The following is a 25,200-nucleotide window of genomic DNA, read 5'->3' on the forward strand; positions in this document are numbered from 1 at the left end:
TTCCGCGACCAGCACCCCAAATATAAGATCGGGCAATTGAAATGACGGTGAGGCCTCTGTCTTAGGCTATGTAGGTGGCATCCAGCTCCGGCACTTCTGATTATGAAGTGTGCCCCCGGGCATGGACCTACAATATTCCCGTCATGGAGTTACCTCACTGCTGGCGGGGTGTGCACCTGGTACGGGGCATCGCGATAATCCTGTCATGGGCGTCTCCACAGCCTTTGGAACCAACTGCGTTCCATGCCTGCGGCAAGGTCTGAGAAATTTAGACCTTCAGTGGGTGTGTTGGGAGACTCCTCATGGAGGTCTTCTCTGGAGCCTCTTAGTTCTAGCCGTTGGTAAAACACAGAGACCGATTTTTGTGTGGCTGCGTCTACCTGCGACTTGACAAAGTTGGTTAGTTTTTTGAATGCCCAAGGCCCAAAAGTGAGAAGCAACAAGAAACCTACAAACAGCCCCAAGACACTGGGAAGCAATGTGGATAGCCAGGGGGATGTAGAAAACCAATTTTGATACCATGCCTCACTTTGTTCCCTCTGTTTCTTTCTATTTTCAAGGCTTTGTCTAACTCTCTCAATACTATCTTCTACCAGGCCTGTTTTGTCTGCGTAGAAGCAGCATTCTTCTTTGAGTGCTGCGCACAAACCTCCCTCTTGGAGGAACACTAAATCTAAGCCTCTTCTATTTTGTAACACTACCTCAGAGAGTGAAGCGAGGGACTCCTTAAGATATTTTAGACCTTGCTGTAGCTCTCGGAGGTCATTATCGATGGCTACAGAGAGCTGTAGGTATTGCTGATTGGAGGTGACTAGAGAGGCTATGCCTGTTCCAGCCCCTGTGGCACCAAGGCCTAGAACAACTGCGAGTGTTATGGCCGTGATGGGCTCTCTCTTTACCTGGGGCATTGTGGTGCCGCGCTCTCAAAACTGAAGTAACTCATTAGCAGGATGTACAGTGAGTCTGGGAAAGAGCATGACCAATACACAATACTCTCTATGCTCAAGAAACGTTGCAGACACTACATACAGGGTAAGGCCGGAGGAACAAGCAAAATAAGAGGTGTTAGATGCCTGAATATACTGAAAAGTGGAGTTGACAGTAATTGACTGATTACATATTTTTTCTAAGGGTGCGGGAGGGAGCATTCTTGGGCTAAGAAGGCAAAGACCTAGGCCTGTGACTTGGCTGAGCGTCAGGCCATCATGGGTCTCTAGACCCCATCTGAGTCTGCTGGTGTCATTAGTAAATAATGGCTCACCAAAAGTAGCGACGCCTTTATAGAAGGGAGGCCGGGGGGAGTAGCATACCCAACACTCCTGATATTCTGAATTATTGGCCTCTCAGATGGTCCTGACAGAGGCGTTGACTAAGGAGAGAATTAGTTCTGCCGAGGAAGGGGGCCCCTCGGGCAGGGTAGGTTGGTATAGGGAGGTGCTGAGCAGAGGAGGGGACACAGTTGGGGAGGAGGGTAGGCCCCTGGAGGGACCTCGAGGCCGTGGTGGGTGTAGGTTGTTATTAGGGCCTAATGCGACCGTAGGACCTCTGGGGAGGCTTTTAATTAACTTGATTTTAAATGTGAGACCAATATCTCTCCCAGATATGTAAAGTCTGAGCCCCCATTCAAATCCCCTGGACTGGTCCCAAGAAGCCTTTTTTTCTAGCTTCGGTGAATGAAATTAACAGGGGGTTGCACCATTGGTTGCTACACTCTTTCTCAAAGGGGACCGGACCGCTGTTGAGGTGGTATGGGGAAGGGAATTTTCTTTTGACTGTTATACAGTCCCAGGAGGAGGAGGGGCTCCAGTAGGTATCGCCCGTAGTCTCACAGCCCCAGGAGGCACAAAAGAAGTCAGGGGCATAGCCACATGCTTCAGCAAGAGAGCGGTCTCGATGAGCCCCAGGGCAAACATATATAGGGGCCATGGTTAGATAGGTCCTTCGAACCCCAGAGCTACAGCCTGGCCGAGAACTGGTGTCTCGTTCTCCCGTGTTAATGGGTTTTACCTGTGGTGCAAAATGTGAGGGCGTGCCCCAATAGTCATGGGCTCCAAGGGCCAACACGAATAGGTCGACTTCTAGTGGATTCTATGGTGTAGTGGCGGAGAGGTGCGAGGAGGAATTGGCAACGTCCCCTGCCTCATTAATTATTTGCCATGTATAGTTGTAGACCTGGTGGATGTTGGCTGCGGCGGTGTTCTTGACCGTGGCCAGAACTAGGCACAGGAGGGTCAGCGTCTTCTCTCGGGGAGTCATTGTATTTCTGGAAGAGAACAGAATTAAGAATTTTTCTCAGGGGATTCCCTGGGTGGGTTATATAACTTAATCGCTCTCTCTGGTAGCCATCTGGCGTTTTTTGCCTGGGTATCGTAGATGCAGGCATGTCCTTTTCCCCATATGAGGACAGGGTCAGGCCCCAGCCATTTGCCTATAAGCGGCTCCTTCCATAAGGCCTGTGCATAAGTATCCGTGGTGGATGGGTGCCAAAGGCGGTCGGCGGCCGTTTTACCGGCAGTGTCAAAGGTGAGAAAGTTTAAAATGAACAGGGCATGATTAAGCAGGGTTTTGGAATTACCTGTCAAAGGGTACAAAATTCCTCCTCCCAATTGTAGTTTGGAGAGCGTATTTTTTAACGTCTGATGAGCTCTCTCTGCAATACCTTGACCTTGAGGGTTGTATGGAATGCCTGTAACATTCTTAATGCCTAACTGAGCACAGAAACTTTTGAAGTTGGAGCTGACATATCCCGGGCCATTGTCAGTCTTAATAACTTTAGGCTGAGGGAGGGAGGTGAGACAGGCTATAATATGACTAATAATGTGGCGGGTGGCCTCGCCTGTTTGTAGGGAAGCAAAGATAAATCCACTGCAAGTATCTATAGAGACATGTACATATTTAAGCTTTCCGAAAGGGGGGTAATGAGTGACATCCATCTGCCAGAGCTCCCCAGGGATCAGGCCGCGAGGGTTGACTCCTAGGTGTGGCTCAGGGAGAAGGGTAAAACAAGCCCTGCATTGGCGGACGATTTCTCTGGCCTGTTCTCTAGTAATGGAGAATTTAAGCCTGAGGGTATGGGCTTTGAGATGGTGTAAATTATGAGCCTGGAGTGCAGCGCAGACAGGATCAACAGTGATATTGTGAACAGCGCCTGCAACGCGAGTCGCCTGATCAACAAGATTATTTCCAGCGACTAGAGGCCCAGGAAGGCCAGTGTGGGCGCGAATATGGCCTATAAAAAAGGGCGCAGAACGGGAGTGAATGAGTCCTTGTAGTTGCTGGAACATTTGAGTGGTATTGTTGGAGGGCCGAATATGAGGCATAGTTTCCAAAGTGGCGACAGCATGAGCAACATAAGAACTATCAGTATACAAGTTAAATGGCGACTGATCTACGTTTTTGAAGACTGTGACTAAGGCTGCTAACTCAACGAGTTGAGCAGAGGAGAACCCGGTGGGAAAACTGCGGACCTGGCCACTAATGCTATAGGCCGCGGTGCCTGAGGAGGAGCCGTCGGTAAAGACTAAGACGGCTCCTGGAACGGGGGAGACTCTTGTTTTTTTGGGAAATATTACAGGTGTTTGATAGAGGAACTGAATTAGTTTATCAGGGGGGTAATGATTATCTAGTTTGCCCTGGAAAGACGTACAGTTAACCGCCCAATTATCATCATTTTGTATTAGCCACCGAATTTGGGAAGCATTGTAAGGGAGTATTATGATATCTGGATTCTTTCTAAAGAGCTTAAGGGAGTTTTCTCGCCCCAAGCGAATAATCTTAGCTACTAAGTAAGGGTAGGTGGGAAGGACTTTAGGCGAGGAAGCCGATAGGTGAACCCAAAAAAGAGGCTTGCCCTGCCAAAAGAGTCCTGTGGGCGAAAAGGGGGTGGGGAGGACAAGTCTTTGGAAAGCTGTGCAAACTCTTTTTGAAGTTGTAAGACATCCTTTAATTGCGTAACCCTTTGACTTAAGTCTTCTTTGGCACGCAAAAGCAAGGGCATTGTAAGGGGAGGCATTAATGAAAGTGCGTAAATCTCGGGCGTGTAAGGAGGAGGCCATTTGGGATCGTGATATTGGGCCGCTTCCTCTCTGAGGGTTGCCTCTTCTGCGGGGTCGAGGGACTCTTGGAGGGGTTGTTTTTTGAATACCGGGTAATTGAATGCATGAGGGGCTGTACCCTCGGGCAAGGGAGGATAGAGGGTCTTGGTGTCTGGCCTACTGATCGGGGGCTCGTCTCTAGATGTCTGGAGCTCAGCTGAGGGGTCCTGAGGGGGCATATTAATACAAACTGAGGGGCAAGGGGAAGGACATGTTGGTCTCTTAAAATTATTAGGAGAAACCGGCCCTTCGGCTGTCTTTAAAGACGTTCTCGAAGCGGACCGCAACACGGGTCGGAGGCAGAATTCTGCTACTGAGAGCAGCTGCTTTTTATTGGGGTCTGAATCTGCCCCTTCAACAATATCTCTGATTAGTCCCCAGTAGGAAAAAACAGATACAGGGACGGCATCTGGGCCCTGATTTAGAAGTAAATCGTTTAAATCTTTACCTACTTTTTGCCATTTGTGTGGGTGAATCTCAGGTCCACCAATAATAAACCAAGGACAAGCACGATCAATGAACACAAAAAACTTTACTAAGTCTTTTTTTCTTAACTCTAATTTCTCTCTCTCTGAGTGAGGCCTTAAGATCCTTAATAAAAACGGCCTCTTTATACAATGACCACTATTCAGGTAAAAGAAAAAAAAAAAAACAAAAAAAAAAAACGGCCTCTTTAGACAATGAATGGCCCATCTTGATGGGGTGACAATGTAAAAATTTACTCACCAGACCGTCGACTCTGTGAGCGGCAGAACGAGGGTCTCTGTAGGGTTTCCTTCGGCCAAAGAGCACTCTGCGGCGTCACCCGACAAAGGTCCATACCTCGGGCCCCACGTTGGGCGCCACTTGTCCCAGCCCACGGGACCTTCTGTTACTCTCGGGGGCGAGGGGGACCGTGCCTGAAAGAGATGGGGGAGAGAAAGGAATGAGACCAAGCAAAGGGTTGTCAAGGTCTACTTTACTTGGATTTTTAGTAGGTTTTATATACAGAAAACAAGGAAGTAGAAACAGAAAAATAGAGTGGGGGGATGATGAGGCTTGGGTGTGGGCTAATCAGCCCCAATTAGCATCCCAATGGCACCGAAAGCTGTTTGTGATGGATCACTCAACCCCAACCTGGCAGGGGGTTGGGAACAATTGCAGGTAGCATGCCCTGGAGCAAGCATGTCATGGAATGCATTCTTCTCGGAACTATAGCTGGGGGGCTGGGTGCTATTTTCGTCTTAGGCTATTTTCTGTGTGTAGGACAAGGCAGGACAAGTGGTTAAAATGTAGAGAGTCTTAGTCTCCAACACTCTCCAAGGGATGAAATGATTCTGCTTCCCCTGCGCTGGGCCAAGGCCTAGCCAGGAGTGGCCAGCGACATGTGCATGTGCCTCGGTCTCCCCAGCTGGTGGAGTGGGGGATGCTGGTGATCCTGCCCTGAAGTCAGCTGTGAGCTGCTGCACTCTGCCCGAGTCCCCTGTTAGGCACTAGTGGTCCTGCTCTTGTTAGGGACCGACCTTCCACAGCCCCACCGGACAGAAAAGCAGAGACATCGAGGATGCAATCACACAAGAGGAGGTTTATTTTCTGGCTAGCCAGGGTCCAAGCCCCAGAGCACCAATGCAGTGGCCACTCTCACAGGCAAGGACCCCGGCCGGAACAACGGCATGCCTTTTATCCCCAAGGTGCACAAGCTGCGCACAAGCCGACTACGCATGGATCATGCGTTGACCTTTAAAATGATTGGTTGCCCACTATTGCCTTTTGAAATAATTGGCGGGTTGGTTGCCCTCTATTACCTGATGGGCCAGTCACCCGTGCTTCAATGACCTCATCCCATAATTCCCCTTACAGCGGCGTAGCGAGCAAGCAATGACCAGAAGCAAAGGTTTGCGGTTAGCTCATTGCCCCACCCAAGTAAATTCCTCTGCCCTTCCTCTGTCCTACAAATTCCTCTGCCCTACACTCTGGGATCTTCTCCTGGCCTGTCTGACACAGTGGCCATCCCACCAAGGTCCCGCGACCCTACCTCAAATTTGCTGTGTCCTTTGGGGAGCCGGCTGGCACAGCCCGCACTGAGGAAGTAGATGTCTTTGATGAGCAAGCTGAAGAAGGGAATGACGACCTGGAAGGGAGAGGCACAGGTCGGCCTCGGCCGGCCCTGCAGCGCTGGCTCGAGGGCAGGGAGGCAGCCCTGCCAGCAGACACCGCCTGGACCCCGGCCCTGGGCGCTGCAGCCCAGGGGGCAGCGGGCAGGGAGACTCCAGGGCGAGCCGGAGCCTGGCGCTTCATGAGCTATGAGGCTCATGAGCGCGCCCTGCTGGGGGCGAGGTGGAACCACAGGACGGCGGTACAGGACCGGTACTGGGCCAGGCTGCCTCCTCCCAGCCGGGTCAAGGCGTCTTTCGGGCTGGTGCTGGGCGAAGGATGCACAGTTGTGACGACCCTTGAATATCTCTCCCATCGCAGTTTGTGAATGTGCTCAATCTGTGTGGAACAGGTGTGAATCATCTGGCCTGAAGTTCCGTGGCCAACTTTTTTATTTTAACGTTTTTAACAATTTGTCATCCTGTGTCTTTCTTGACACTAAAGAGCCAATCCTGATACACTTGGGGTGAGAGCAAAAGCAAAGCATTCTTGCTCTGCTGCACAAAGGGAAAGGTTTGTGAATCCAGCCTGTGACAACTGGGCGTCACATGTGTCCCCAGGCTCCTTCCGCCTGCTTTGCATGCCCGCGCTGCCCCCCAGAGCAGCGAGCTCCACCACTAAAGGTGCAGACCGCCCTTTGGGGAACCTGGCTGGGCCTACCCTCCTGCTGTGGGTTGAACTGCATCCTCGCAAAGGTATGTTCAAGTCCTAACACCCAGTGCCCGCATAGGGGACATTATTTGGAGACAGAGTCTTCGCTGATAAGATTAAGTTGAGGCCACACTGGACAAGGGCTGGCCCTAATCCAGTGACTGGTGTCCTTATAGAAAGAGGGAAGTTTGGACACAAAGGAGGGCAGGCCATCTAAGGGCGGAGGAAGAGATGGGAGTGATGTGGCTACAGGCCAGGGAATGCCTGGGGCCCCCAGAAGCTGCGGGAGGTGGGAAGCATCCCCCTAGAGCCTTTGGAGAGAGCGTGGCCCTGCTGACACCTTGATGTGGCCTTCTGGCCTGCAGAACTGTGAAAACCACGAAGGAATACATTTCCTTGTATTCTATGCTGTTCTATGCTGTATTCTATGCTGTTCCTTGTATTCTATGCTGTTCTATGCTGTTCCTTGTATTCTATGCTGTTGCTTGTATTCTATGCTGTTCCTTGTATTCTATGCTGTTCTATGCTGTATTCTATGCTGTTCCTTGTATTCTATGCTGTTCTATGCTGTTCCTTGTATTCTATGCTGTTGCTTGTATTCTATGCTGTTCCTTGTATTCTATGCTGTTCTATGCTGTATTCTATGCTGTTCCTTGTATTCTATGCTGTTCTATGCTGTATTCTATGCTGTTCCTTGTATTCTATGCTGTTCTATGCTGTATTCTATGCTGTTCCTTGTATTCTATGCTGTTCCTTGTATTCTATGCTGTTCCTTGTATTCTATGCTGTTCCTTGTATTCTATGCTGTTCTATGCTGTATTCTATGCTGTTCCTTGTATTCTATGCTGTTCCTTGTATTCTATGCTGTATGCTGTTGTAAGCCATTGCACACTGACACCGCTCTGTCCTCAGCCTCTGGAGCTGGGGCACGCGCTGCCAGTCCAGTGGGGCCAGCCAGCCAGTGATCCTTGGGAACTGGGCCCCAGCACTGGCATTTCTGGCTCAGAGAGTGCTAGGGTCACATCCCCAGCCCCAAGTTAACAAGGTCTTTGAGGTGAGAGCCTAGGCTCTGACAACTCTGCAAAGCACAAAAGCACAGATGGCCCACCTGAGCAGGGCAGATAGGGAAACTGAGGCCAGAGAGTAGCAGGGTCTGGCCCAAGGTCACCCAGTTAGTGACTACCAGGACTAAGACCAGATCCAGATTTGGCAGGGTGACCGTCTGCCTGGTCTGCTCAGGGCTGAAGGATTTCCTGGGAAGCAGGACCTTCAGTGCTGAAACCGGGACAGTCCTGAGCAAACTGGGACAAATTGGTCACTCGACTTACGCCAACTCCACGGGTCTTTCCTGTGCCAGGTGCCAGAGCTCGGGGGACACACTCACTCCTGACCTTAGTGTAGTGGGAATAACAAAAACAAGGCAGTGTGGTCTCGGAGGTCTTTGCTCATCCCCTCTCCCTGGCTGGGTTTAGTTCCCACCTGTGTTCCCAAGCGGCCTCTGCTCACGCCCTGATCAAGGGGCCCCAGCGGCGGGCCTGAGTGGTACACTGCTAAGCTGTATGTGCACACGCTTCCTCCTCAACATGGTCCTGTGAAGCAGGGCTCTTATGACCCCGTCTGACAGATGAGGAAGCCAAGGCCCAGAGAGGCTGAGTAACTTGCATAAGATCACACAGCAGTAAGTAGCAGAAGCAAGACTGGAACCCAGGCAGCTCAACCCCAGGGACCCATCTTGCCTGCTTCCTCACTGTATGGGGGGGGGGTGTTCTCTGTCCCCTCCACTGCCATGGCGCCGATCCTCAGCCCCAGTGCTAGTGCATGGCAGCTGGACCATGTGGCACGGGGACACGCACGTGACACGCAGAGGATCACGGGCAATGGGACTCTGCACACAGATGGCTCCTCTGGGGCCTGGTCTCCGCTTCTGGAGGCAGTGGCCCTGGAGCTGTTCCCTAGAGGCAGTGTGTTCCCCAGTGGGGACTTCACCCCTTCAACCACGTGCATGCTGAGCCAGGTCACCCTCACATCCAGTCTGGTCTCCCTGTCCTCATGGCAGCCAAAGGGGCCCTTTGTGTCTGCACACCCACTGCCTTTGCTTTCCGGATCCAAGGAGTTCAATCAGAATCTAGCTCAGCTTTGAGGTCACCTAAGAAGTGGCCCGTGACATAGACTGAGAGAGAGGGGCAGACAGGAGCCAGCCACAGGCAGGAAGAAAGCATCAAGTGTGGTGACCACTGAGATCTCTGAGCCTATCAACCCAGCTGGGGCACCAGGGGGCTAGGAGAATGTGTCTGAGCATCCTTCCTTCCTCCCTTCCCTTCTTCCTCCTCTCCTTCCACCCATGAAGCATCTTCAGGGGGCCCAGTCCATGGCCCACATCTCTCTGGAAGTTAAGGAGAATATAGTTAAACTAAACACACAGCTCTGAAGGTCACCCACTGTGGCACCAGACCCAAATGCACGGCACCCAGCACCCAGGGCTGGGAAGGGCTCAGACCACAGGCACATGCACTGGCAGTCCGTCCACCCACCCCACGCACCTGCCACGCGGTGCAGAGAGCAGCGCGCGGCTGGCGTCTCAAGGCAGGGGCTGCAGCCCAGCCCAGCAAGCAGCTCCGGCCCTCCTTGCTGCGGCCAAAAGCCGGCGCCCTTGAGGCCACCGCACGCACCCGTGCCCCGGAACAGCAGGCGGCCTGATGGTGCGCAGACGCACTGCTCAGAGCCAGGTGGCAGATCGGTCCCTGGCTCTGCCACCTACTCACAGTGGAACTGGGCCAGTGACGTCTCCTCCCTGAGATGCAGTCTTCTAACTTGGGAAATGGCAAAGCTGAAGCCCATCCCACCAGGTAATCGTCAGGATTGTGTGTGGGGGTCAGACGGCCAGAAAGAGGCAGGTGCTCAGTGAAGTGAGGTCCCGGCCCTGTTGCCGAGCTCCGCTCCCAGGGGCGGGAGGAGCCCTCCTGTCTGGGGCTTGAGGTCTGCCTTGCAGGACGCTTCTCCCCAGTGCAGCAGCCCTCCCGGGACCCAGCGTCACTGTGGACCCAGCGTCACTGTGGGCCCAGCGTCACTGTGGGCCCAGCGTGACTGAGGACCCAGCGTGACTGAGGACCCACCGTCACTGTGGGCTCAGCGTCACTGTGGACCCAGCGTCACTGTGGGCCCAGCGTCACTGTGGGCCCACCGTCACTGTGGACCCAGCGTCACTGTGGACCCAGCGTCGCTGTGGGCCCAGCGTCACTGAGGACCCAGCGTGACTGAGGACCCACCGTCACTGTGGGCCCAGCGTCACTGTGGGCCCAGCATCACTGAGGACCCAGCGTCACTGAGGACCCAGCGTGACTGAGGACCCACCGTCACTGTGGACCCAGCGTCACTGTGGGCCCAGCGTCAAGGACCCAGCGTCACTGAGGACCCAGCGTCACTGTGGACCCAGCGTCACTGTGGGCCCAGCGTCACTGTGGACCCAGCGTCACTGTGAGCCCAGCGTCAAGGACCCAGCGTCACTGAGGACCCAGCGTCAAGGACCCAGCGTCACTGTGAGCCCAGCGTCAAGGACCCAGCGTCACTGAGGACCCAGCGTCACTGTGGACCCAGCGTCACTGTGGGCCCAGCGTCACTGTGGACCCAGCGTCACTGTGAGCCCAGCGTCAAGGACCCAGCGTCACTGAGGACCCAGCGTCACTGTGGACCCAGCGTCACTGTGGGCCCAGCGTCACTGTGGGCCCAGTGTCACTGTGGACCCAGCGTCACTGAGGGCCCAGCGTCACTGTGGACCCAGCGTCACTGAGGGCCCAGCGTCACTGTGGGCTCAGCGTCACTGTGGACCCAGCGTCACTGTGAGCCCAGCGTCACTGTGAGCCCAGCGTCAAGGACCCAGCGTCACTGAGGACCCAGCGTCACTGTGGACCCAGCGTCACTGTGGGCCCAGCGTCACTGTGGACCCAGCGTCACTGTGGACCCAGCGTCACTGTGGACCCAGCGTCACTGTGGGCCCAGCGTCACTGTGGACCCAGCGTCACTGAGGGCCCAGCGTCACTGAGGGCCCAGCGTCACTGTGGGCCCAGCGTCACTGTGGGCCCAGCGTCACTGTGGGCCCAGCGTCACTGTGGGCCCAGCGTCACTGTGGACCCAGCGTCACTGTGGACCCAGCATCAAGAACCCAGCGTCAAGCACTCACAGCCTGAACCAGAAAGGCCAGCTGGACAAGACAGAGCCATCAGTGTGACCTGTATCTGCCTGTTGGGTGGGGGGCCAGGAAGGCCTGGGGGGCACATGTGTGCATGCCTCAGCTCACTTTGCAACCCTGACCACTGGGATGCGCCCAGAGTGACTCAGAATTTCAAGAATAGCAGTTTGTCCTGTTATCCCTCAAGTTGGAGATAGACCTCCACAAACCACAGCAGGGACCTGCTCCACAGATGGTCCTGCAGGAGCCCATCTTTAAGGGTGCATCAGGTCTTGGGGTTTCCCGTCTGTGGACATGCACAACTCTGATCATCAGGCTGGTGACGAGGTTTAAGCCAGAGGATCACTGCAGTCCCAGGGCCTGTGCACATTCCCTGTATCAGGGGCTACGAGGAGAATTTCCAAGAGAAATAACATGGATCAGGATGAACAAAGGCCCCCAAATGCAAATGTATAAGAACATGACCTGTGAACAGGCCGTTTGGTGAGGAAGAAGCTTGGTTCAGTCACTGCCAAAACTGTAAATGTGATCTGAGGCCACATGAATAAAGGAATTGTGTTTAGAATAAGGGAAGTGAAAGATCCTATGTACTCAGAACCAAAATGTGAGCTGAAACATAAGGGACTCTGACAGACAGCTGTTCAGGGACCAAAGGGGCCCATACGGGGAGGGACTAGGCACTGCAGCATGGCAGGACACTAGCTCTGGGGCCGCCAACTCGGGAAGAGAGGAGGGGTGTGGCGGCTCTGAGCACTGGGGAGCAGCAGAGGAAGAGGCTTCACCCTGCAAGGCCCCGACAGGACGGCGCCAGGCAGCTGGCTTCAGCCTCTCAAGGAATAGCTTTCTTAGAGCTGCTTGAGGGGAGCTGGCCTGTTCTGGGAGGTGGTGAGTTCCCTGCACTGGAGGCATGCAAGCAAGGCGACGTGGATGCTGCCGAAGGGCAGGGCTAGACCAGGTGGTCTCTGAGCCAGCAGCCAGGTTGCCTGATACAGCCCACCTGGGCCAAGGCGGCCGGTGGTCTAGAGCAGGGAGGAGCTCTGTGGGCGGGCAGGCCTGTGACCTGCCTTCTCCCTGCTGCTGTGGGCGGTCAGGAAGCGGGGGGCTGCCCCTCGCAGGGCTGTCCTGTGGTTGCAGAAGTTCCCCGTTGGGTCCATCTGGTGCTGGAAGGAGACAGGGAGGCATTTGGGCAGCCGTGCGCGGGGGATGGCCGGTGGCGCTGGGCAGCCCAGCCACCTTGCTTACCTCGAGAATGAAAAACTTGGCTGTCTTCGCTTTGGCCCAGGTCTTCCTCAGCCTGGAGACAGGCTCATGTTCATGCCGGCTGAAGAGGGAGGGCTGGGCTGAGGCTGCCCCTGGGCAGGGGGGCCCTGTGTGGCTGCAGCGGCCCCGCCCTCCAGACAGGGTGGGTGCTGGCAGGCACTGTGTCGCGGTGGGCCCGGCCTGCGTATGCAGAGCCTGTCCCTGCCCTGTGCCCAGTGCCTGGTGGGGCCCCGTACTCTGAATCTGGGAACACACTACCAGGCCCTCTCCAAGCACCCGGAAGGCACGCCTCAAAAGGGGTGCCCTCAGGACCTCTGGGGTGGGGACCTGGGGCTGATGGCTGCCTGAGGCCTGTGGACAACTGGGCCCACACCCTCCACTGTGCAGAGGAGGGCCCCGACTTGCACCTGCACCGCCTCTCTGGGTCTCTGTGCGGGTGCCGGGCCTGGCCGGCCCACTCACAGGTGACGGCCTCCAGAGAGCTGGAGTTGCCGGCGTTGCAGCGCTCGCAGGCCACGCCGATGGACAGCTCAGCCGCCCGGGCCCTCTGTTGTTCTTGGCTGGCTGGGGACAGGGCACCAGAGCCTCAGTGGCTAATTTTTTTCTATATATATTAGTTGGCCAATTAATTTCTATTTATAGTAGAGACGGGGTCTCGCTCTTGGCTCAGGCTGGTTTCGAACTCCTGACCTCGAGCAATCTGCCCGCCTCGGCCTCCCAGAGTGCTAGCATTACAGGCGTGAGCCACCGCGCCCGGCCTCCAAAGGACTTTTCATAGAATTTGACAAGTGATTCTAAAATTTAAATAGAAAAGCAGAGAGTCAACAATAGCCCAGCCACTCCTAAAGAAGAGCCTGGGGGACCCGTTCGAGGGTCGTCACAGGATTGTAGTAATTAAGACAACGTGTCCTGACACAGAAACGGACGGATGGAGCAGGGCAGTGTCCCGGAACGACCTGCATGTATGTGGACAGAGCGCAGGTCTGCCAGGGCACACCTAAGGGTGAAGGAAGACATGATGGCGCAAAAACAATTGGTTATTTGTTTGGAAAAAAAATGTGAATCCCCAACTAAAGCCATAGGCACAAAATGAATTTCAGATCAAGATGTGAAGGGCAAAACTTTAAAACTCCCAGAGGAAACGCAGGACATCATCTTTATGGCCTGAGTGGGGTGTAGGGAAGGATTTCTTACCTCCCCATAAAAAACCATAAAGGAAAAATTTAGTGAATTTGACTAGAGTTAACTTAAGAACACCTGTGTGTCAAAAGACATCACAATGAGAATGAAAAGCAAAGCAACCACCCAGGAGAAGAAAATTTGCGGTACATCTAACTGCAAATGATTATTTAATGTATATTTAAAATACAACAAGAATAAAACATTCTTAAAAATCCTTAAGAAAAAGACAAACCACCAATAGAAAACTGGACAAAAGTCAGGGGCAGGCACCTCACAGAGGAGAAACAAGAATGGCCCAAAATAATGAAAAGATGCTCCATTTAATAGTTTAGTAGTTTAATAGTCAGAAATTTAAATCTGACAATTTTAAGAGTCTATGAGGATGTAGAGCAAGAATAACCCCTGCTAGGTGTGCAAACTGGTGTATCCTCACTTGACAGCAGGTTGCCCATGTGCCTGCCCCATGACACAGTAATGCCCCTTCCTATGTATACACTAGAGTGACAGTTCTCAACGTGTTGCCTGTGGACTCCCGGGGTGGGGGCCCTGGGACCCTTTCAGGGAGTCCACAGGGCAGAGCTATTTTCATAGTAATATGATGTAATTGCCTTTTCCACTGCATTGAGATTTGCACTGATGATACAAAAGCAATGGCAGGTAAAGCTGCCCAGTAGAAGGAAAAGAACGAGTGTGACTTAAGAATGTTAATGAGGCAAAAATTTTTTTTTTTTTTTTTTGAGACAGAGTCTCGCTTTGTTGCCCAGGCTAGAGTGAGTGCCGTGGCGTCAGCCTAGCTCACAGCAACCTCAAACTCCTGGCTCAAGTGATCCTTCTGCCTCAGCCTCCCGAGTAGCTGGGACTACAGGCATGCGCCACCATGCCCGGCTAATTTTTTCTATATATATTGTTTGGCCAATTAATTTCTTTCTATTTATAGTAGAGATGGGGGTCTCGCTGTTGCTCAGGCTGGTTTCGAACTCCTGACCTCAAGCAATCCACCCGCCTCAGCCTCCCAGAGTGCTAGGATTACAGGCGTGAGCCACCGCGCCCAGCCAGGCAAAACTTTTTAATTACGTTAAATCTCAACCCTGAGTACACATCCTCATACTCTCTGTGATGTGGGGGCATACACACAAAGGCCTGTGTTGTATGCAGAAGTATGCAGGTTGTCTGCAAGGGAGCACTTGATTGATCTGGCCACTCTCGTGGAATACCATTTTTACTTGAAGGAAGGACTGCTGGAGAAACCATGGTATTGACTTCAGTATTTGGTAGGTATTTTCTTGAAAATGGGCAAACGAATCTGTCACCTCAAAAATCTACATAACCAAAGTTCTTGGGGTCCTCAATAATTTTTTTTTTTTTTTTTGGAGGCAGGGTCTCGCTCTGTCACATAGGTTAGAGAGCAATGGCACGATCATACCTCATTGCAACCTTCAATTCCTGGGCCAAAGCAATCTTCCTGCCTCGCCTGCCAAGTGGCTGAGATTACAGGTGAGCGCCACTTCACCCAACTATTCAATAATTTTTTTTTTTTTTTTTTGAGACAGTCTTGCTTTGTTGCCCAGGCTAGAGTGAGTGCCGTGGCATCAGCCCAGCTCACAGCAACCTCAAACTCCTGGGCTCAAGCAATCCTTCTGCCTCAGCCTCCCAAGTAGCTGGGACTACAGGCATGCACCACCATGCCCGGCTAGTTTTTTCTATATATATTAGTTGGCCAAATTAATTTCTTTCTATTTATAGTAGAGGCAGGGTCTCGCTCTTGCTCAGGGTGGTTTCGAACTCCTGACCTTGAGCAATCCGCCTGCCTCGGCCTCCCAGAGTGCTAGGATTACAGGTGTGAGCCACCGCGCCCGGCTATTCAATAACTTTTAACCACTTCGGTACTGTGCTCACCGGCCACGAACCCTCGCCCGCAGCCGCACTCACGGGCCGCACGACGGCTTGTGCTGCGCATTGACGCGGAATCTGTCTTGTTCTTGTGTGAGGAGGAAAGCTTCAAAGCACTGAAAGCTTGTTTTACTTTACAGGCAGCTTTACTTGATGTAAATCAGAATAGGGAACATAGACATATATGTTTTCATTATGTTATTTTTAAATGTTCACAATTTTATTTTGATAAATGAAAAATTAGAAGTCATATCACAGCTGTCGGCTAAAGTCAACACTTGACTGTGCGCCATCATGGCTGTCGCTAAAGTCGCTGTGGCGTTCATCTGTGGCTGTCGGCGCCCACCAGACCTTCCGGCCCCTGGCCCAGGGCCACTAGCCTCTGGTTCAGAGCCTGCAGGAGCTGCTGCATCCTCTTCCGGAATGCCTGGGGGCAGGGGGCAGGGTGGGAAGAAGGCGCTCAGGCCTGCACATCCACTTCCAAATCTAATGTCAGAGGAGGGCAGGCTCCTAGGTGCCAAATGGATGGGACCTGCCAGCCCTGAAATAGGACCCCACCCCGGGAAGCCTGGGGTTGGGACCAGGCCAGGTGGGGAGAAGGCTGCAGGGACATGGGGGAGCTGAGAAGAGCACATATTTGGGAGGGTGACAAAGTGTTGGGGGGCAGCGATCTGGGCAGCAGGGCAGAGTGGGGTGGGTGCTGCAGGACACCAGAGGAAGGGACAGAGGAGGGAGACAGGGAACAGGCCCTGTCCTGGATGACTGGCCTTTTGTTTGGCTTCGATGGGCCCATCTCCAAGGCCCAGTTCAGAGAGGCCTTCCCTGACTAGCCCTGCCGACCTGCCCTCCGCCTCCAGCAGTGCTCATCTGGGCCATCCCATGTGACTTCTTTTTTTTTGAGACAGAGTCTCGCTTTCTTGCCCAGGCTAGAGTGAGTGCCGTGGTGTCAGCCTAGCTCACAGCAACCTCAAACTCCTGGGCTCAAGCAATCCTCCTGCCTCAGCCTCCCGAGTAGCTGGGACTACAGGCACGAGCCACCATGCCCAGCTGATTTTTATATTATATATATTAGTTGGCCAATTAATTTCTTTCTATTTTTATGGTAGAGACGGGGTCTCACTCAGGCTGGTTTCGAACTCCTGACCTTGAGCAATCCGCCCGCCTTGGCCTCCCAGAGTGCTAGGATTACAGGCGTGAGCCACCGCGCCCGGCCCCATGTGACTTCTTTTATGGGACCACTGTGAAGACAGTCCGGTTTGTTTGCTCCCTCACTGGAATGACAGCTGCACAGGGGCTGGGAGGTCTGTGCTGTGACCTCTGTTAGCTGAGCCCAGCCCAGCTCTGGGCACACAGCGAGTGCTCCACAAAAAGCTATTACACCACCGCGGTCCCCTCCCAGCCAGCCCAGGACAGATTCCTGCTGTGGGTCATGCCCTGGGCTGAGTACAGGGATGGAAGGGCATGACCCCTCAAGGGGCACCTATCCTTCTGCCCCCAAAGAGAAACTGGTTATTTCCCCTTGGAGACCTGTTTCATGGAAATGCCACCATACCGGCTGGGTTATTAAGACATGCCCCCAAGGGTTTTGGTCCAACCCACAGAATATGCCTCTGAGCTCATCAGCTCATAGCAAATGTCACCCCAGGAGGTGGATTCAACCCCCCAGATGCCAAGGAGGGGCCTGGGTGCTGGCAGAGGCAGTGTGGCAGCTGGGAGCCAGGCCTCTGGCAATGGCGAGCCATCGACCAGACAGCCCGAGCCCAGGGCCCTCAGAAGAGAACAGGTGGTGAATAGTCACAACCGTCAGCTAATTTTCCTTCATGCTCTCTTGAAACACACAAGGCCTGCAGCATTCTGCAGGTGTGGCCTCTGGCATGCTGGCTGTGAGGGACCTGTCTGAGGACTGCGGTGCCAGCGCTCTTGTGATGGAGGCAGCTCCTGCCCACCCTCCTGGCATCACTTCCCTGTGAAGCAGTCCCAGGCAGCTGTGGTATAGCCCTCAGGACACGAGGAAGGGAGAAGTGGCTGTTTAACCTAAGCCCATGTCGTGGGTCAGACCAGAAGGCGCCTGCAGGCTAGCTAGGCAGCGAGCGGGTCACCGGACATCTGGCTCTTCCGCCTCCTGCCCACCAAAGGAACAGCCCCTCTCGGCAAGGCTGCAGGCCAAGATGTGGTCAGCATGCTGCCTCCCAGGTTGTCATATGAGTTCAGGGAAGATGGGGAGTGAGGTCCAGCCATGCCAGCCCTGGGGGCACAGTCAGACCCTGTGAGCTCCGACCCCTGCATGACCCTCCAGTCTTTCTCTCCCATACAGCCTGAGTCCCATGAGCAGCTACACCGGCCACATGTGTCCTCACCTCCCACTCACTCCTTGGCCACCCCATCTGGGAGCCACTTGCATAAGACCCTTCTGTTACCATAGCCAATGGCCATTTCTCAGGCTGCATCTTCTTTGGCCACCTCCACCTCAGCTTCCTGGTTCCTCCTGCCTGTCTTTCTATCCTGGTCTTCCTCAGTCTAGACCTCTCTTCTCACTCTTTCCTTTGTTCCTGGCTGTTCTGGTTCATGTCCACAGTGCCATCTGACGTCCATGTGTGGACAGTGCCCACATTTACACATGCAGCGTCCCCTCTGATCTCCAGAGCCACAGGACATGGCCTGCCCAGACCCCGTGCTGGACACAGGCGTCCTGTGCTCCTCCACAGCCAGCCTGCACGCACACAGGCTCGGAACCCCTCCTCCCACCCTCTCCCCAACACCCCTCCAGGCCTCACTAACCCTCTCCATTTCATTGTCTTCTATTTCCACGAGTCTCCAGCACTGTCCCTGTGGTCCAGGTCACTGCTGTCTCCTAGTGGCTGCAGCGGTCTCCCCAGTGGCCCCATTGCATCCATGCCAGCTTTCTCCACTCTCGCTGCAGAGTGGTCTATTTGAGGTGCAAATCTGACCACTGCCTCCCTCTTCCTCAGGAACCTCCATGGCTTTTGCAAAGACAAAAGCCCCACTGTGGCTCTAAGGCCCTGAGGTCAGCTCTGGTCATGCTCAATGGCTCAACGTGTCCCTTGCTCCCTGACTGTGCTCTGGACACAGGTCACTCTTCCACCCCTTTGACCCCTCCTCCTCCCACTCCTCCCATGTCCCGGCAGGGCCTGGGCATCGTTCTCCCTTTTGGCATGTGCCCCTTAACCCCTGGACCAAAGCTCAGGCACCGCTTCCCAGACAGGCCACTGGTGCTCAGAGCACCATACCCGTCCCACGCACCACTTGCCCACTTCACGGTTTCAGAGCCATCAGGGAGACTACTCTATTCGTGCACATCCTCTCCGCAGACCACACACTGCACTCAGACAACAGCTGGCTGCTCTCTGATTGTCCCAGCACGAATGGCAGGGCCTGGACCACAGGAGGTGCCCACGCACAGCTGCTGGGCGGGTGACGAGCACGGCCTCATGGCGGACAGCCAGACATTCTCCCGCAAGGGTGTCAGGCAGACTGCAGGGCCTTACCACAACCAAGGGCCCAGTGCACCTGTGCCTGTCCCTATAGAATCATGGGGTTGCCCTACGTTTTTTTTTAATGCAGGTAATTTAGCAGGACTTGTTTTTATAGAACCAATATTCATTCCTAATAATTACTTCCTGTTTGCTAATTCATTTGGAATATTTCCAGTGGTGTTAACTTAAGCTTATCTGTTTGTTCTTTCCTGAACCTTCCGCTCCCCTTCTGATGTGGGGATGGTATTTGCCCTTCTCTTTGACTTGCTTTCATTTCCTGATTTCCACACTCTGTGGGCAGACACTTGGAGACCCCCAGGTAAATGTGGGCAGGCAGAGACCTAAACCACTGAGAATGTCAGGGTGTTCCCTGTTGCTTTGTGAACTCATGTTTACAGAGCACCAGGATGTGCCTGGGTGGCACAGCACCTCATCCCTCCTGCCTCGGGCTGGAGCCCTCTCTCCACTGGCTGCAGCTGGAGTGTGCCCTGCAGGCTGCGAGATCTGGTGCTGTCTTTCCATCTTTTTCCACTGAGCCATCTGCTGCATGCACAGAGCCAGGCATGAGGGCAGAAGTCATCCAAATGTGGCCTGGGTGGTGGCCCCAGTGTCTCTAAGTTCTCTTGGAGTGGGCATTTCACAGCTAGAACCACCTGTCCCTGGCTAGAAAGCGCTGGCCCCTGTTCTCTGAAGTTCTTGAAAACTCCCTCCTGAGCTAGCCAGGAGCTCGTGAGGGGCCTGGGGCTCTGTTCCTCTGCCAGCTTGTCCTCTGTGTCAGTGATCTGCCACCTCTGCCCTCGGAGGGAGCCTTGGAGGGTGGCAGTCAGTCCAGCAGACAGTCCGTGAGAGCAAGGGGAGACAAGACTAGTCCACAGGGAGGGCTGTCGAGTCAGCCGCCTCTCAGGGCTGGCCCAGAGTGGCTGGGGCACTGCTGTCCGCCTGTCCTTTCTCCCATATCCGGGGCTGCCACCCTCTGCATCTCCCCTGGGCTCCCCCAGTCTCTCTCAGCCTTGGCACTGGCCCCGCTGAGCTGTAACTACTGAGTCCAACCTACCAGGATCCCCTCAAGGGCAGGGCTGGCCATGACACACCCCTGGGTTCCTGCCAGCTCAGGGTGGCCCAGAGCAGATGTCTCAATGCAGTGGTCAGATGCTGGGAAGGCCTCCATGGGCGCCCTTAGAACCCACAGTCGCGGAGAGTGGCTTCCTCAGCTCCTCTCCAAGTTTTGTTCCCAGCTGCTGAGAGGTGGTGGGGAGCAGGGGGAGGACATGGTAGTGGGGCAGTGGGAAAGAGGCTCTGATGAGGAAGCCCTTGCAGAGGGTCCGGAAGGGAACCCCTCAGCCCTGGCCCTGTGCGTCTCCTCTATATCCCTGAGCTCTCCTGTTCTCACAGCCCTGTAAGGGAGGAATTATCACCTCCCTTTTACGGAAGGAAATTTAAGGATCAGAGAAGTTAAGTAACTTGCCCCAAGACACAAAGCTCTGAAACCACCTGTGTTCATCTCATTGCCTTTTGCCCAGAACCTTATATCTTTTGATCCCATCTCTGTGTGAGAAATCTTTTAAAAGATAATGCTGAAGTATTTTTGAAACAAAAGATATAATGTCTATAGTTTCCTTACAACAAATTTGTGGGGAGGGGAAAATAAGTGAGGGGATAGAAGAAACGAGTCTACTAAAAAGTTGGTAATTGTTGGAGCTGAGTGATGAGTACAAAGGTGTTCCTAGTTACTATTCCTTACATTTATGTATGTTTGCAGTGTTTCATAATAAAAGTTTCATAAAAGTTAAAAAGTATGCCCATGTGCCTGAATCCTGCAAATAATTCATTTCTCATTGTAGCTCACATTTATCTAGTGCTGAAATGAGAGCACACATGATTTCAGGGCCCCTTGATGTAAAGCTGTGCAGTAGGGACAGTCATTATCCCTGTTTAACTGATAAGGAATCTGAAGCTCAGAGCAACAAAGCCCTCTGCCCAGGGTCATGGAGCTGTGGTTTCTGAGTCTCGACCTGGGCAGGCTCAGGTGCTCGAGGTCCTGTGGACCGCACCTCATCAGTCTGGTTCTGTCCTCCTTTGTGCTGTGTGGGAGGGCGGCAACCTGCAGCCTACCTGCTGCCATTCCATGTAAAGGGCCAGTGCCCAGAGCACATCCTTTTCGGGTAGGTGCTTTTCTGTGGCAGGGCAACTTGGGGATACTGGGGTCACCTGGGAATACCCCTGGCCGGGGCTGGGGTGGGGTGGGGGTCTCCTATTCTAGTCCACACCACGTAGCCCTGGTGACAGGCCTGACAGGTCCTTAGTGAGGACCTGTGAGGAGGCACTGGCTTCCCAAGGGGAACCAGATCCAGACTTATACCCATCCCTACCACCCAGACATGGTTCCACCAATGCCAGGCAGATCAAATAAGGGAGGATAATCCTATCTTGTCATGTGACTTAGACCTCACTGCTGCTGAAGACCTGGGGGCTTCCCCCTGGGGGAGGGGGAAGGATAAAGCAGGAGACTGGGCTCTCAACCCCTTGCATACCCTCTACCACACACACCCACCCACCACCCCACACCCATCTCTTCTCCACACACGTGCGATCACACACCTCCGCTTTACTGTGACCCACCCACAGACCCAGCAATTCACTCATCTGTCCTTTCTTCCTTTTAACATCCACCCACTCACTCATCTACCCACCCATCCATCCACCCACCCACCATACACACACCTTTCACCTGTACTCATCTCCTCTCTGCCCACATGCTATCTCCCCTCTATACAGTTAACCTACCCATGGTTCCAGCAATTCACTCATCTGTCCTTCCTCCTTCCTTTCTAACACCCACCCACTCACCTTCCCATCCATCTTGTCATCCATCCACCCATCCACTTTTCCTACTTTTCTGCCTCCTTTCTTCTTTCCATTAATCTTTCCACATCTGCTCACCCCATACATGCACCCGCCTATGCATTACCCAAACACCTGTTGCCCCCTACACCATCCATAAAAGGAGCCCACTGTCCACCCAGCCAGTCAACTAGCACCCACTTTCCCCAATCCCTATCTATCCAATCATCAACTCTTCCCTGACCCTGTTCTGTGCTGTATCCTAGGCCAAGTGTCATGATCCTGAGATGGCATTATGGCTTCCTGTTGCCCAGCCTGCCTTAGCAGTTTTCCTTTGTCTTACATGCAGCTGGCTCTGCCATGTCCAGACCCACCTTGGGGCACATCATTAGGTACCAGCTTGCCATGTTCAGTTTCTTCCTGGGGCAAACTGCCCACGACCCCCACCCATGTTCTCTCTTTCCAGATAATGCAACACCAATGCTGCCCACAGCATTATTCTGGGGATGCTGATAAACCTGCCCTTTCTAAATATTCCAGGAGACATCTGTCATCATAATCTTGGGAGCTGAAGATTTTTGTCCTCCTTTCACCCATAAGGAAAGTGGGACTTGGAGACCCTTAAGTGCTCTCCCCAGGGTAGAACAGCCTAGAGAGCAGAGTGGGTGCTGGCTGCAGAGGCACCTCATGCCCAGTACACCTGCCGCTTCCCTGCCACTGGGATTTCCCAGCACAAGGGCCACATTTACCTGTCGTGTGGTTTTAGCTGCAGGGCACCTCTCCCCGCCTCTTCCCCTAGCCTGCCGGGTTTACAGCTTACCCTTGGGGGCCGAGAGGATCCCTGAGAATCTGTCCAGACAGTGAGTGGTCCTTATCCCCACCACTCTTGTTCTTTGGTTCATCCTGCAGAGCCCTTTTCCTGCCCCTGATGTGCAGGTCCTTGCTCAGGTCAGAGCACTGACCACCAGCCCAGCCCTGGACATGGCGCTGGGCAGGAGGAGAGAGGTCTCTGTGGCAAAAGGCACAGGATGAAGGCCGAGCCATACCAAGCGCCCACCAGTGGGGCTCCCCTGCCCCGTCTGATGCCTCCGTGAACGCAGTCAGGAGAGAGGTCAAGAGCCAGGCCTGCACCCGGACCCCCTTCCTGCTCTGCAATGCCTGATTCCCCATGGGTCAGAAAGGGGCCGATTCTGGAGGGCTGCAGTGTGCAGCGTGGGGGACAAAGGCTCTGAGAGGGGACCCCAGGGGCAGGCTTGGCCTGGGATGTGACCCCGGTTCGCCCACCTCGTCACAGGGGGCGATGCGGCCCGCCACGTCCTTCAGGTGCCCGATGGCCGAGTCCTCCAGGAAGTCCCGCGGAAGGTGTCTGCCCACTCGGCCAACAGCTGCAGCAGCTGGGGCCAAACTTCCGACCCGGGGCTGCAAGGCAAGGCTGCGAGGGGCGGCCCACTGGGTGCGGGCGCGGGGCGCGGCGCCTCGGCCCTCGCTGCCGCCTTTGCCGGGGCGGGCCTCGTGCCCGCTCTGCGCCTGGCCGGCCGGAGGGGCACGAGGTGGCGGTAGCGACCCTGCTGGCTCCCACAGGGAGCAGAGCGGGCCAGACGCGCGTCGCGTCTCGGGAGCGTCCGCCGGCCGCTGCGCTCTCCCTCTCGCGCCTCCGCCCGCCAGGGGACTCGCGCCCTCACTCCCGCCGCGGGGCGGGCCCAGATTAGTGCTGGCCAATCAGGACACCGCGCACTTCCATGCTGCACAGTGACTGGCTCGCAGATGGTCATGTGACCTAGGCTTGGCCAACGAGGTTGAGACGTTCGCGGGACGGGGCGAATTGCTCCGCCGCGTGGTGGAAGGCGATCCTGGCGCAGCTGACCACAGTCCCCCTGGGAGCCCGGCCGGAGCGAGGCCGGCCAGGGAGCTGGTAGCAGGGCGACGGAAGGAGAAGGACCACGGCTCAGTGTTGTCCTTTGAGCTCCTGGAGCCTGCGGTACCTGAGACCTGAATGTTACCTGAGCCAGAAGTCCCTTTGCTTTAGGCCAGTTGAAGCTGGCTTTCCCTCACTGTCCACAGCAGAGCCGACTGCCACGCCAACGAATAGACGGTGGCAGCCCACAGGATCCGCCAGGAATGGAGGAAATGTAGTGGGAACCATGGGGAGATTGGGCCCTTCAGCGGGCCCACGGGGAAAGGAAGCTGGAACAGCTGTGCTCACGGAAGGAAGCCCAGCCGAAGCTGCGGGCGCCTCCCAGGCCACAGACGCAGGGTCTCTACTGGCCGAGCTCCTGGTACGGGGTCTGGGCTTACTGTGAGCGCAAGGGCTCCCATAGGGTGCCAGAAAACTGCACGGGAGTTAAAGGTCCCTGCAGGGTTCCTTCTGGCTCTGGACCTCAGACAAGTCAGAACCACCCTGTAGCCACCCTTTCAGAAAAGCAGGGACAATCACTGCCTCCATGAGTGCATGGCACGGGGGAGCTGGTATACTCAGAAGCCCCCTGCCCTGCCCTGCCTCTCACCTTGTCCAGCACTGGCTTGTCCAGCTCCTGCTGCTCGACGCACAGGTAGCAGACCCGGGCAAGGAGCTCCTGGGGCTCGATAAAGAGGCGAGAGCTCAACAGGAAGGTGAAGATGTAGGCTTTCTGGGGGACACATGAGAAAGAGCCCACACTCTAGGAGGGCATAGGGTGCGGCATGCCTCCCAGCCTGCCCCACCCCACAGATCCAAGGCCACTTCCAGCCCTGTTGTCTCACTGTGCCCACCTCTGGGTAGTAGTCAGCTGTGGGTACCAGGTGTTGGATGAGGGTTTCCAGGGAGGCTGAGGATGGAGCTCCGTCCAGGAGGGGCTGCCTGGCCTGCTTGCCATCTGTGGGCTCCTCGGGAAGTGGGCTGAGTTTGCCTGGGGTGACCATGTTGGAGGTGCTCAGCGTCTGGGGCATGCCTACCTGTAATGGCAAGGAGTGGCGGGGGCACACCTGAGCTGGGGCCTGCTCAGACTGGGTGGGCTGTGCCTCCCACAGTAGCTTCTGTGCCTGCTTGAGTCCCGGGATCATTTCCTGGGAGGGCTTCCAGGGACCTTGCAGCATAGCCTCCATTCTCCTCCTTCTTACAGCCCCTCAACTCTCGCTCACCTCTTCTCTGGTCTCAGCTTCCCATTTAGGGGCAGGCCCCTTCTAAAGTCCACTGCCTCCCCGCCCCCTGCCACCACAAAGGTCGACTTAACACACCTGTATGATCAGAATATTCCCCGCTGCTGCTGGCCATAAAGTTTGGTTCAGGGACAGGCCTGATCCAAACTGGAGGGGGGGGGTTCCTCAGGCACAATCCTAGAACTTCTGTAGCACTTGGAAGCTCTCTTCCTCCTGGGGTCCCTGAGCTGGTACAAGTAAGCCCAACACTGTTGGGGCCATCTTGACACCATGAAGGGTCAGGAAAGTGGGCACATTCCTGAGGACAGCATTGGAGGCTCTGGATCCTGCTGTG

The 25,200-nt window shown here is 54.7% G+C and overlaps 1 protein-coding gene across 1 annotated transcript in view; it reads right to left on the reverse strand.

Moving 5' to 3' along the window:
• Nucleotides 1-24,656, reverse strand: part of RASGEF1C (RasGEF domain family member 1C) — a 40,651-nt gene extending 15,995 nt beyond the window's left edge. The window contains 11 exon segments of the mRNA XM_075993754.1: nt 6,109-6,204; nt 12,129-12,224; nt 12,307-12,371; nt 12,374-12,385; nt 12,787-12,888; nt 15,403-15,484; nt 15,725-15,823; nt 23,016-23,092; nt 23,095-23,136; nt 24,229-24,358; nt 24,480-24,656. Coding sequence (XP_075849869.1) covers nt 6,109-6,204; nt 12,129-12,224; nt 12,307-12,371; nt 12,374-12,385; nt 12,787-12,888; nt 15,403-15,484; nt 15,725-15,823; nt 23,016-23,092; nt 23,095-23,136; nt 24,229-24,358; nt 24,480-24,656 — 978 coding nt within the window.
• Between the last annotated feature and the right edge of the window lie 544 nt (nt 24,657-25,200).

Source organism: Microcebus murinus, chromosome 17, assembly GCF_040939455.1.
Source record: "Microcebus murinus isolate Inina chromosome 17, M.murinus_Inina_mat1.0, whole genome shotgun sequence".
NCBI classification, from domain to species: Eukaryota; Metazoa; Chordata; class Mammalia; order Primates; family Cheirogaleidae; genus Microcebus; species Microcebus murinus.